Source organism: Cherax quadricarinatus, chromosome 49 (assembly GCF_038502225.1).
Source record: "Cherax quadricarinatus isolate ZL_2023a chromosome 49, ASM3850222v1, whole genome shotgun sequence".
NCBI lineage: Eukaryota > Metazoa > Arthropoda > Malacostraca > Decapoda > Parastacidae > Cherax > Cherax quadricarinatus.
Window position 1 is genome coordinate 24,894,840 of NC_091340.1, and position 13,007 is coordinate 24,907,846.

At 43.0% G+C, this 13,007-nt stretch overlaps 1 protein-coding gene across 5 annotated transcripts in view; it reads left to right on the forward strand.

Annotated features, from left to right (window-relative positions):
- The window catches only part of LOC128697091 (flap endonuclease GEN homolog 1), a 59,579-nt gene that overhangs the window by 13,583 nt on the left and 32,989 nt on the right, over positions 1-13,007 (forward strand). For all 5 annotated transcript variants that reach the window (XM_070095281.1, XM_070095280.1, XM_070095279.1 and 2 more), the window contains 3 exons: positions 877-957; positions 3,549-3,649; positions 7,144-7,296. In XM_070095281.1, the coding sequence (XP_069951382.1) occupies positions 877-957; positions 3,549-3,649; positions 7,144-7,296 (335 nt within the window). The remainder of the gene's footprint in view (positions 1-876; positions 958-3,548; positions 3,650-7,143; positions 7,297-13,007) is intronic.

The window sequence follows — 13,007 nt, forward strand, 5'->3', positions numbered from 1 at the left end:
GGACTGATCACCTAAATTCATCATCTACCTTTCTCTGCACTGGACTGAAGAAACCACTGACTGGAGAAGCGTTTCCTGGAGTTTACCTGGAGAGAGTTCCGGGGGTCAACGCCCCCGCGGCCCGATCTGTGACCAGGCCTCATGGTGGATCAGGGCCTGATCAACCAGGCTGTTAATGTGATGGTCTCTGGCCAATGTCTTCCTACTTAATGCAGATATATTGGCCTCTTTTATCCTGGACAACATGCAATATATATATTGTAGCACCAAAGATGGACACATTTATATGGGAGTTCATTTTTTATTTAAAAGTAATTAATTTAAGGTAATTGGAAAACATTGTGACATTGTTGAAGTAAATTATGAGAAATTTTAAGTTAAAAGGGAGATTGTCAGGGCAGGTCACCGCCATCTTTATTTGTAAGTTGTGTGTTTAATGTTGGTCTGATGTAATGATCTAGATACATGTTGGATTGTCTCATGATTATAGAATGAAAAATGTATGTGAGCAAACTGAATAATATTTAAGAAATTTAATATTTATAGTGATCTCAAGTATTGAAAGTTTTCAGTATTTTTAATATACCGACTGAAGCAGTACGAGGCTTTTTTTTTTTTTTTAACCAGTGCTGATAAGACTAAATTATTTAGACTTTGGTGTTGGTTAAAGTTGGATGTTTACTTGTGGTGGTGGTGGTATTCTGAGGTAGTCAGGAACGAAGGAGTTCAGGGACTGTGGATAATACGGAAGAAGGACAGTGACTTGTACGTTCCATCTTATATTTATTTTGATGGCTTCCTTTCTGAGTCAGCCTTGGAAGACAGGTGTAATACTGCCTAGTAACGGAAAATAAACCATGTTTATGTCCCCAACAGATACTGCAGTGCCTGGGTGTGCCTTACATGTATAGCAACGGTGAGGCTGAGAAACTCTGCGTGTGGCTGGAGAGAGAGAAGGTCAGAAAATCTTACTGTAGTTTCATAATCAAGTTTATACCAATTTTCAAAGCTAATGTACATTTTTATGCTGCTGGATTATGATTATAATAATTTTTAAAGGGGTGGAGGGGTAAGCCGGTGGAAGGTCTCAGTCAGATAACTAAAAGCTCTAACTGTGGGTCATATGACGAAGACCCGCATCAGGAAATACTAGTCTTGTTTCCTGACAAATCTTAACCCATACTGTGGAACTAAAGGAGAGGGCCCAGATGGAATTATATCCTACCTTCCTCTGCCTGATACCTACCTCTGTTACTCTTGTTTTGTAATTTTTTTTTTCCAACGAAGCCTTTCCTTGTCATAAACGGATCGTTGCTGGATCAAGCTTGGTGTGCAGTTGCTAGGTGTATGTGTCCGCGTCCATTGTTCACAAGAAGTTATTAATTAGATGGTGATGTCAGCCCCTAACCTCTCTGCTTGTAATGCGTTGTTAGTTCTCTAGTGCCCCATTTCCCTCTGCTTTCCTTCTGATAAAACTTCTTTTTCGAGGTTGGGAATTTAAATCTTTATTGACGTGTTGCTCAGGCTGGGCAATTTTTCCAAAGTGGCTCCAACCTTCAATAGGCTAACTAAATTGACTCGTACGTTTACTCTATATGGAGGCCCATATACTCATTGCTACCGCTCACCTGCAGGTTAAGCTTGCTACTAGTTAAGTAGCAGGTTAAGCTTGCTACTAGTTAAGTAGCAGGTTAAGCTTGCTACTAGTTAAGTAGCAGGTTAAGCTTGCTACTAGTTAAGTAGCAGGTTAAGCTTGCTACTAGTTAAGTAGCAGGTTAAGCTTGCTACTAGTTAAATAATTAACCTGAATGACCCTATTCGTGAAGTAGGGCGACCATTAGTGTGTTAATTTCTTCCTCAGGAGAGCACTGTGTTGGTTAGTCACTATCATTGCATGTTGGAGAACTTAACATACCACCATGAAATCTTAAAATAATGTAGTCTAGTAGGCTGCCTTTGTTCCTCTGGTGCATCATCATAACTGTCCCTTGACCTCACTCGACCAGTGTATTAGTTAAAATAAATTGTTTTTCGTGTTCTCCATGTAGTTGAACTGCATTGTGTATAAGAATAGATGTTCTTATGCTACAGACATAAGGAAGAGGATCCAAGGTTGCTTCTTCCCCAGCTGTGAGGCTGCAGGTTACCTAGTGCTGGTCAGGTGTGTATATCCCTTCTTAACGCTCCTGAGTATAATCATCTGGTCCCATTAGTCCTCGTGTCAAAAGAAGAGTATATTTCTGCGTTGTTTTTTTACTTCTGTTTAAATAATAAGAGAAAATGGACAGAGAACTATTTTTTTTTATCATTGATGACCAGACCTTACATGTGTCATGACTCGAGAAATCATAATAACTGGCTTGTAAGTTATAAGACTGGCTTGTCATTGGTTCAGTCTCCACCTGTTCCCTGGTTTACATACATATATAACTGATCTGACTCAACACTAAGTTAGTGTGGTGCAGGTCACATGAACACTGACTTACTATTATCTACCAAAAAACTGTATCTGAACTGGTTCTTAGACATGACTGGGATGTGAAAGAAAAATTTTTTTCACTGGAATATGAAATCTGTCCGTGTTTAGCATTGCTTTGACTTTTAATATATGTTGCATAACGCGATACCATTTTAATTTGTCCCCCCCCCAAATAAAAAAAAAATTTTAGATTGCTTCTGTAATATCACTGATATATAAGAAATCAATGAGAGGTTCTGGCGCTGAAATATTCCCAAATATAATAAAATGGCAGATATATCTCTCCTTACGTCAATCATATTGAATTATTCTGTTATTAAATAGATTCATATTAAAAGAATACCATGTACATTTCTAGAAAGATATGATAGAAGTACTTGTATATTTTATATCAGCTTCGTAAAATCACCAGTCACAAATGACTTAAGGGGCACTTCAGTGCCTCTCTTCTAATATATTATGTTTCCCCAATAATCTACCTCATCCACATTTGATTTGTTTTCGTGAGGTGAAGTCCAGGATCTTTCCTTAATTTATGGTATAACTTAACAAATCTTTGTGGTCAATTGTGATGTAGAGGTGTTTACCTGGAGTTTACCTGGAGAGAGTTCCGGGGGTCAACGCCCCCGCGGCCCGGTCTGTGACCAGGCCTCCTGTTGGATCAGAGCCTGTGTGAGAACAGTTCAGACCTCTACAACAGAATTGCCATCAAAGATTTGTTAAGTTATACCATGAATTAAGGATAGATCCTGGACTTCACTTCGCGAAAGCAGACAAATTATTATTATTATTATTATTATTATTATTATTATTATTATTATTATTATTATTATTATTATTATTATTATTATTATTATTATTATTAAAGATTCGCCGGTATTCTCCCGGCCCGGGCCTTTTCCAAGTGGTGGCCCGGCAAGCAGACAAAGTAAATGCGATAGTAATTATGGACGAGGTAGATTATTGGGGAAAAATAAAGTTGATATTAGGAGACATGGAAATTCACTTACCTCTTAAAATATTGTTGTAATGTAAGTTTGTTGATATTGATGTAATATTTGTTCCCCAGCTTGTTGATGGTATAATTACTGAGGACAGTGATGTATGGCTCTACGGTGCACACACTGTATACAGACAACTCTCCACGGCTCCTGGCAGCCATGGCATCAGGTACCCTGCACTTTCTCTCTGGCAGCCATGGCATCAGGTACTCTACACTTTCTCTCTGGAAGCCATGGCATCAGGTACTCTACACTTTCTCTCTGGCAGCCATGGCATCAGGTACTCTACACTTTCTCTCTGGCAGCCATGGCATCAGGTACTCTACACTTTCTCTCTGGCAGCCATGGCATCAGGTACTCTACACTTTCTTTCTGGCAGCCATGGCATCAGGTACCCTACACTTTCTCTCTGGAAGCCATGGCATCAGGTACTCTGCACTTTCTCTCTGGCAGCCATGGCATCAGGTACTCTACACTTTCTCTGGAAGCCATGGCATCAGGTACTCTACCCTTTCTGGCAGCCATGGCATCAGGTACTCTACACTCTCTCCAGGAAGTTTCAAACAACATCCAGGTTAAGTCACCAGAGGAAAGTCTTAGAGGAGGAAAGGAAGAGATAAAGCCTATCAGGCCTTTATAGGGGGTTACAGAGGTTTATTGGGTTTGAGGTTTATAGGGGTTTAGGATTTTTAGAGGTTTATGGGGTTTATAAGGGTTATGGAGTTTATAAGGGTTTAAGGGCATTCCCCATCAACTGAAGAGAAGGCTAACTCTAATTCATTGAATCAAGAGCCTTTGACCAGTGTCAGGGCACCATCTTCCTCTACCCCTCAGAGAAGGTTTCTGTCCACCTGATCTAATTGGACCTATTGCTCACCTTCCTCGGATTGAACCTAAATGCCTGCCATTCACACAGGCGCTGTATGGCTCATGCGGGCTTAGAGCTCCCCTGTGAATGTATTTTGGTAGCTGCAAGATACGAGAAAAGTATCCCTGAGCTGCATAACCCCAGCCCTCTGCAGGTCAGTACAGGAGAATGTAGTTAAATATTTGCACTGTAGATGTCAGTAGAGGCACCAACAAGTCATCACATAGAAACAAAAATATAGCAGTTTTTTCCAGTAAGATAAGATTTCGTTCGGATTTTTAACCCCGGAGGGTTAGCCACCCAGGATAACCCAAGAAAGTCAGTGCGTCATCGAGGACTGTCTAACTTATTTCCATTGTGGTCCTTAATCTTGTCCCCCAGGATGCCACCCACACCAGTCGACTAACACCCAGGTACCTATTTGCTGCTAGGTGAACAGGACAACAGGTGTAAGGAAACGTGTCGAAATGTTTCCACCCGCCGGGAATCGAACCCGGGCCCTCCGTGTGTGAAGCGAGAGCTTTAGCCACCAGGCCACCGGGCCACCAGGCCACCGGGCCACCAGGCCACCAGGCCACCGGGCCACCCAAATGAGGAGATAATCCAGTCTGGTTTTACTCTACACTGAAGAATAACACTTGTGCAATATTTGGCCAACTTTATTGAGGAATCGTGTGGCCAGTCAGTGACTTCTTCAGTCCAATACACAGAAGAACGATGGAAGATAAGTTGTTTGAGGTAATCAGTCCGTCAGCCTGGAGCTGACTCCAGGCTGACGAGTCGACCAGAACACTTTAACAAAGAACAAGTTCTGACAACAAAGTTCTTCAGGCTTCACTGAACTTGTCAAAACTAAGTTCTCTTTACTTTAAAATTCTCTACAATGATTTAAAAAGTAGGAAAAACATTTGAATTTTTTATTTAAGAAATTTTAATTAAAAAAATATATGAAAGTGGCAGATACCAAGTTTAGAAGTTAATAATAAAAAAAAAACTTCCAGTTAAGATAAACCGATTATTTGATGTCCAGTTATATTTATCAGTTATTATTGTCAATTATTTTTAGTTATCACAGTTATGTCACAGACCGGGCCGCGGGGGCGTTGACCCCCGGAACTCTCTCCAGGTAAACTCCAGGTTATCAGTTACTGTTTCCTTGATGTTGGTGAGGGGCTCTTGATTTAGGGAATTGGATCTGTGCTCCAGTTCCCCGAATTAAGCCTGAATGCCTTCCACATCCCCCCCCCAGGCGCTGTATAATCCTCCGGGTTTAGCGCTTCCCCCTTGATTACAATAACAATAATCAGTTACTGTTATCATTTGTCTATTAGTTATCAGTTACTGTTATCACAGTTATCTATTATCAGTTATCAATTACTGTTATCATTTAGCAGTTAACGTTATCACAGCGAAGTTTGTTATCACACTGCTGCACTCCACAACCTGGTAGTGATGTGAACGATGTCAGGGAATATTGTAGTTGGTAGTGATGTGAACGATGATGTCAGGGAATATTGTAGTTGGTAGTGATGTGAACGATGATGTCAGGGAATATTGTAGTTGGTAGTGATGTGAACGATGATGTCAGGGAATATTGTAGTTGGTAGTGATGTGAACGATGATGTCAGGGAATATTGTAGTTGGTAGTGATGTGAACGATGATGTCAGGGAATATTGTAGTTGGTAGTGATGTGAACGATGATGTCAGGGAATATTGTAGTTGGTAGTGATGTGAACGATGATGTCAGGGAATATTGTAGTTGGTAGTGATGTGAACGATGATGTCAGGGAATATTGTAGTTGGTAGTGATGTGAACGATGATGTCAGGGAATATTGTAGTTGGTAGTGATGTGAACGATGATGTCAGGGAATATTGTAGTTGGTAGTGATGTGAACGATGATGTCAGGGAATATTGTAGTTGGTAGTGATGTGAACGATGATGTCAGGGAATATTGTAGTTGGTAGTGATGTGAACGATGATGTCAGGGAATATTGTAGTTGGTAGTGATGTGAACGATGATGTCAGGGAATATTGTAGTTGGTAGTGATGTGAACGATGATGTCAGGGAATATTGCAGTTGGTAGTGATGTGAACGATGATGTCAGGGAATATTGCAGTTCGTAGTGATGTGAACGATGATGTCAGGGAATATTGTAGTTGGTAGTGATGTGAACGATGATGTCAGGGAATATTGCAGTTGGTAGTCGTGTGAACGATGATGTCAGGGAATATTGCAGTTGGTAGTGATGTGAACGATGATGTCAGGGAATATTGTAGTTGGTAGTGATGTGAACGATGATGTCAGGATGGTGGTGGCAACACAGTCATTGAATAAATAATGGTGAATGTGTTTCTTTTTTTTTGTCACCCTCCGTCGGTGAGACACAGCCGGTGTTTAAAAAAAAAATATTTATTAGAGATAATAGTGGAAAAAGAATTACAGGAAACAAAAATATTGCTGAATATTTACATTTACGGTTCCCCGGGGCCTGTTGGGTAAAGCTCTCGCTTCACACGGCGAGGGTCTGGGTTCGATTCCCAGCGAGGGTAGAAACAGGCGTGTTGCTTTACACCGGTTGTCTATGTTCACTCATCAGTAAAATGGGTACCTGGGTGTTAGTGGACTGGTGTGGGTCGCATCCTGGGACAAAACTGACCTAATTTGCCTGAAGTGCTCAGCATAACAAGCGACTTCCTATATAGTAGTATGTCATTGATGTCAGCTATGGTCTGTATACCTTATATATGTACTTGTAGCAAATAAACATATTATTATATATAAATCTTCACAGGTATCGCGGGGAGAATATCAGAGAGAAGTTTGGTCTCAATCAATACTCCATGATAGGCCTTGGCGTTCTGATTGGCTGCGATATGCTTCCAGCTGGTGCAGTGGGAATTGGCCTCAAGAAGGCACTGAAGCTTGTTCAGGGTGCCGGACTTAGGTCAGTCTTATTTTGATAAATACGCTTGGACATCTGGGTATCTTTATTGTAGACGTTTCGCCATCCAGTGGCTTTATCAACACACTTTCAAGAGCATAATGGAAAGACTGTACAACTATATGCAAAACACGAGGTAATCAGTCCCTCAGCCTTGGAGTTGAACACTGTAGTCGTGGAGAATGTGGAGCACAGGCATGAAGATTGGTGCTTATATACTGGCGTCAGGTGGTCGAGGTGTAGCAGACGAAGACAGTCTCTGGTAGGTAGGAGTACCCAGTGGAATCAGGTCACACCCGAGGGTTGGACCAGTAGGATTACCCAGTGGAATTAGGTCACACCCGAGGGTTGGACCAGTAGGAGTACCCAGTGGAATCAGGTCACACCCGAGGGTTGGACCAGTAGGATTACCCAGTGGAATTAGGTCACACCCGAGGGTTGGACCAGTAGGATTACCCAGTGGAATTAGGTCACACCCGAGGGTTGGACCAGTAGGAGTACCCAGTGGAATCAGGTCACACCCGAGGGTTGGACCAGTAGGAGTACCCAGTGGAATCAGGTCACACCCGAGGGTTGGACCAGTAGGAGTACCCAGTGGAATCAGGTCACACCCGAGGGTTGGACCAGTAGGATTACCCAGTGGAATCAGGTCACACCCGAGGGTTGGACCAGTAGGATTACCCAGTGGAATTAGGTCACACCCGAGGGTTGGACCAGTATGAGTACCCAGTGGAATCAGGTCACACCCGGGGGTTGGACCAGTATGAGTACCCAGTGGAATTAGGTCACACCCGGTGGTTGGACCAGTAGGAGTACCCAGTGGAATTAGGTCACACCCGAGGGTTGGACCAGTAGGAGTACCCAGTGGAATTAGGTCACACCCGAGGGATGGACCAGTAGGAGTACCCAGTGGAATCAGGTCACACCCGGGGGTTGGACCAGTAGGATTACCCAGTGGAATTAGGTCACACCCGGGGGTTGGACCAGTAGGATTACCCAGTGGAATCAGGTCACACCCGAGGGTTGGACCAGTAGGATTACCCAGTGGAATTAGGTCACACCCGAGGGTTGGACCAGTAGGAGTACCCAGTGAAATCAGGTCACACCCGAGGGTTGGACCAGTAGGATTACCCAGTGGAATTAGGTCACACCCGAGGGTTGGACCAGTAGGATTACCCAGTGGAATTAGGTCACACCCGAGGGTTGGACCAGTAGGATTACCCAGTGGAATTAGGTCACACCCGAGGGTTGGACCAGTAGGAGTACCCAGTGGAATCAGGTCACACCCGAGGGTTGGACCAGTAGGATTACCCAGTGGAACTAGGTCACACCCGAGGGTTGGACCAGTAGGAGTACCCAGTGGAATCAGGTCACACCCGAGGGTTGGACCAGTAGGAGTACCCAGTGGAATCAGGTCACACCCGAGGGTTGGACCAGTAGGAGTACCCAGTGGAATCAGGTCACACCCGAGGGTTGGACCAGTAGGAGTACCCAGTGGAATCAGGTCACACCCGAGGGTTGGACCAGTAGGAGTACCCAGTGGAATCTGGTCACACCCGAGGGTTGGACCAGTAGGATTACCCAGTGGAATCAGGTCACACCCGAGGGTTGGACCAGTAGGATTACCCAGTGGAATTAGGTCACACCCGAGGGTTGGACCAGTATGAGTACCCAGTGGAATCAGGTCACACCCGGGGGTTGGACCAGTATGAGTACCCAGTGGAATTAGGTCACACCCGGTGGTTGGACCAGTAGGAGTACCCAGTGGAATTAGGTCACACCCGAGGGTTGGACCAGTAGGAGTACCCAGTGGAATTAGGTCACACCCGAGGGTTGGACCAGTAGGAGTACCCAGTGGAATCGGGTCACACCCGGGGGTTGGACCAGTAGGATTACCCAGTGGAATTAGGTCACACCCGGGGGTTGGACCAGTAGGATTACCCAGTGGAATCAGGTCACACCCGAGGGTTGGACCAGTAGGATTACCCAGTGGAATTAGGTCACACCCGAGGGTTGGACCAGTAGGAGTACCCAGTGGAATTAGGTCACACCCGAGGGTTGGACCAGTAGGATTACCCAGTGGAATCAGGTCACACCCGGGGGTTGGACCAGTAGGATTACCCAGTGGAATTAGGTCATACCCGAGGGTTGGACCAGTAGGATTACCCAGTGGAATTAGGTCACCCGGGGGTTGGACCAGTAGGATTATCCAGTGGAATTAGGTCACCCGGGGGTTGGACCAGTAGGATTACCCAGTGGAATTAGGTCATATCCGAGGGTTGGACCAGTAGGTTTACCCAGTGGAATTAGGTCATATCCGAGGGTTGGACCAGTAGGTTTACCCAGTGGAATTAGGTCACCCGGGGGTTGGACTGTCAGCATAGTTGCTGATCCCTGTATTCCCTGTATTATATAGCATAGCATATTAGTATCCTCCATGTGCTTTAGACACGAGATCCCTCGTAGGCCTTTGGCTTGGTGTGACGTCATAGGGATACACATGGGCAGTGATCCCTCTGTCCCGGTCTCACTCGGCGGCAGACCTACAGAACGTGAACAGGCTTGGCACCGGGCTCCATCTCTCATCTCAGTCTGACAATACACCTACCATCCTACAAGTGTGTCTACCTTATCCTACGAAATCTCCATTCAAGAACCCTTTACGATAAATGGTGACAGCGGTGAGCCTGTAATTCTGACGATTACAGCGATTTCTGGAGATAAAGTTGTCGACCAGCAAGACGGCCATTTCGTGTTACCAGTAGGCCTACCGAGGTTCACCCCATCCAGCTACCTCAAGCCAGCTACTCTACCAGCTTCTACATTATTCACTGGTCAGTCTCTTTGTATTAGTGTTAACTGCTTTTTGCATTACTCCCGAGGGGTTGACCCGAGTTTGCAAAATAAGCCAGCTTCCAGTCTGTGGTGGGGGAGTCAGAACACCCGAGCCCAGTCCAGCCTAGCCTACTCCATCCAATTATTTTGCCTGCCAAGCCAGCTTCCACCCCTGCTGTGCTCATCGTGTGAAGTTATCAAGCTATTCTGTGTGAAGGGTTAAGATAAGCCAGCTAGCAACTAACCCAGGTGTCTTACCCCAGTACTCAGGCAAGCCACGTGACTAGTCTTCATCGCTTGTGATTCAAGTTCCAAGCATTCTGAGTGCTCCTTGTCATCCTTGTGGTGTTGTAGTATTTCGTGGGTTTCTTCTAAGCCAGCCGGCTTAGAATTATCTTCGCGGCAGTGTGGGTTTTCTCAGTGAGGCTTACGACGTTCAACCCATAAGCCCAACCACTCACGATCACGTGTGTCGCACTTTTGCCGGTCTCAGACGCCTCGCTCAGCCATTACCCACATACCCAACTACAGTCGGCCATTACAACTCATCTACCTCATCAGTGTTTTGGTGCACTGCTAAGGGTTGTAGCACCATATTTTAAGGACCACATAGGGGGTCAAGAGCTAGAGTGTGTTCGCGCCATCTTTATAAAGCCTCCTGTGTGTTGTCTCTCGCCGATTTAAGCGCAATTCTACGATCATCTGTGCAGAGGACAGCAGCAAGACGATAAAAACAATCCATCAATCTCATTTTTTTCAAGTGTTACAGCTATAATATTTTTTTTTTAGAGACATTTGCGAGTGTTGAGACATTTCTTTTGTGTTCCCAGTGAATTTTTCTCTTAGTGACATTCAGTGACTCTTGATCAGACTCAGTGTTTATCATGTACTGATTGCATTAATTTCTTTTAATCTCCTTAATTCAGTGTTAATTTTCGTGTATTATTTTATATCTGTTGTGTTGTGTATCTTTTTATACACTTGAAGTAAGTACTTAGTGTTTCCTTTGTTGTGTGTGCAACATATGAGCAATATAGAACTTGTGTTTAAACTTCAGAATTCCAGTGTATTAACTCAGTAACTTTTTCACCTCATATTCTGCATCACAACTCAGTGTTGTCTGTTATTTTTTTCTTCCCAGCATTTGTGTATTTTTATTTTGTTCCCTGTGTGTTGAACATTCTTGTGTTCATATTCTTTCCATTTAGCCAGTGTCTAATTTGTCTTATTTCCACAGACAATAGTGCCATTTTTTAAAAGACCCAGCAAGAGCTCATATTTACAAAATTTTTCACACATCGTTTCATTGCAAGAAAATTCTAGTATTGTGTTTATGTTGATGTGTTCTGCATCACTGTAAGTGTTCAACCCTCTGTTTTGTTATGTATTTTTTGCATCTATTATTTTTTTTCATGTTTTATTGAACAAATTCACTCTTAGTGCAATTTTTAAATTCTCCTTCTAAAGTAAATTGTTCTTTTGCTTGTTGTTTAAGTGCAGTTAAGAGTTAAAGTGTTCATTCCTTGATATATTTCTTTTCTTGTGTGTTATAATTTTTATTATTGCACATACTCATTTTGCAATAATTCTTGTGCAAATATTGTGTTGCTATTAAAGTTTTTCTTGCAGAAAATTTTATGCAGTGTTGTGCAATACAGTTTATTACAGTGCAGTTTCTTATGCTCTGTTCTGTGCATAGTATTTTATTCTGTCTGTCATTTTAATTTTTAATTTCAGTGAATTGTGTGTTTGTTTTAATTTTTGCACAAGTTTATTGAGTCCATTTTATCATTTTATTGTGTATTTCCTTGTTGCATTGAAAGTAAAGACAACTCACTGTGCCATTTATTCAATTTAAAGTAAAAGTTGAGCAAATTAGATTTGAGCAAAGTACAAGTTCTCTTGATTTTCAGTGTTTGTTAAGTTGCATATTATTCTTGTGTGAGTTCTTTGCTTACTGTGTAACTTGTCAATTTTTAATTACTTATGCAGAATAGTTAAGCATTTTTTTCCATTTAAGCTTACTGTGTCATTCTCTCCATTTTTCTTGACTTATGCCCTTCAGTATTTTCACTGAGAAGATGTCCCAGTCACTTTTGAACGTTCACTTAGTGTATCATTCCAGTCAAAGTCAATATGAATCAGTCCACAGTACCAACATTCCCTTACTGACTGAAAGACAATACCTAGCCCTTGAGCAATGTGTTTGTTCTCACAGCTTGTATCTGAGATTTGTTAAAGTGCTGCGAAATGTGAAGTTCAGATTAAGTTCTTATAGATCCGTGAATTACTTATTAACGTAGCCGAGCGGTCAGGCACTAGTAATTCTGTCATTCCCGTCTGTGTTCCACCTATACCTTCAGACTTGCAGGATAGTGTTCCGTTGCCTCAAGTGTCCGGGGACACTCAGACTGCCTTGAGTGCACAGCCTATCCCTGCAATGACTGCTAGTTCGAGTAGTAGTTTCTCCACAGGGGATGCCTTGTCAGAAAACGATTACTTGCAACTAGTAATGCCATCTCTTGTTGATGTGACATGCTGTCTGCAGAAAGACGTCTCTGTTACAGCAAGTGTTCTCACTAGAGTGTCTGTTGTTGTTCCTTGTGTTTCAGATGGTGATCCCATCCTAGTTGACAGTAATCAGTGCATTGTAAGAAGTTATTTCTCGAGTAACTTTCACATGTTAACGTTTGTAAGTGTAGTTTCTTTATAGCTGATACCTCGTGTCACTGTGTGCGACTCAGATTGAATATCAGCATTGTTCACCGTGTTCATTTCTTTCTCCTGTGCTTGCAGTTGAGATAGTAGATTCGTTCTCCCTTGCTCATATTGCGTGTTATAGCGTTAATTTTTTTTTCAACCGGGGGGAGTCATCCACC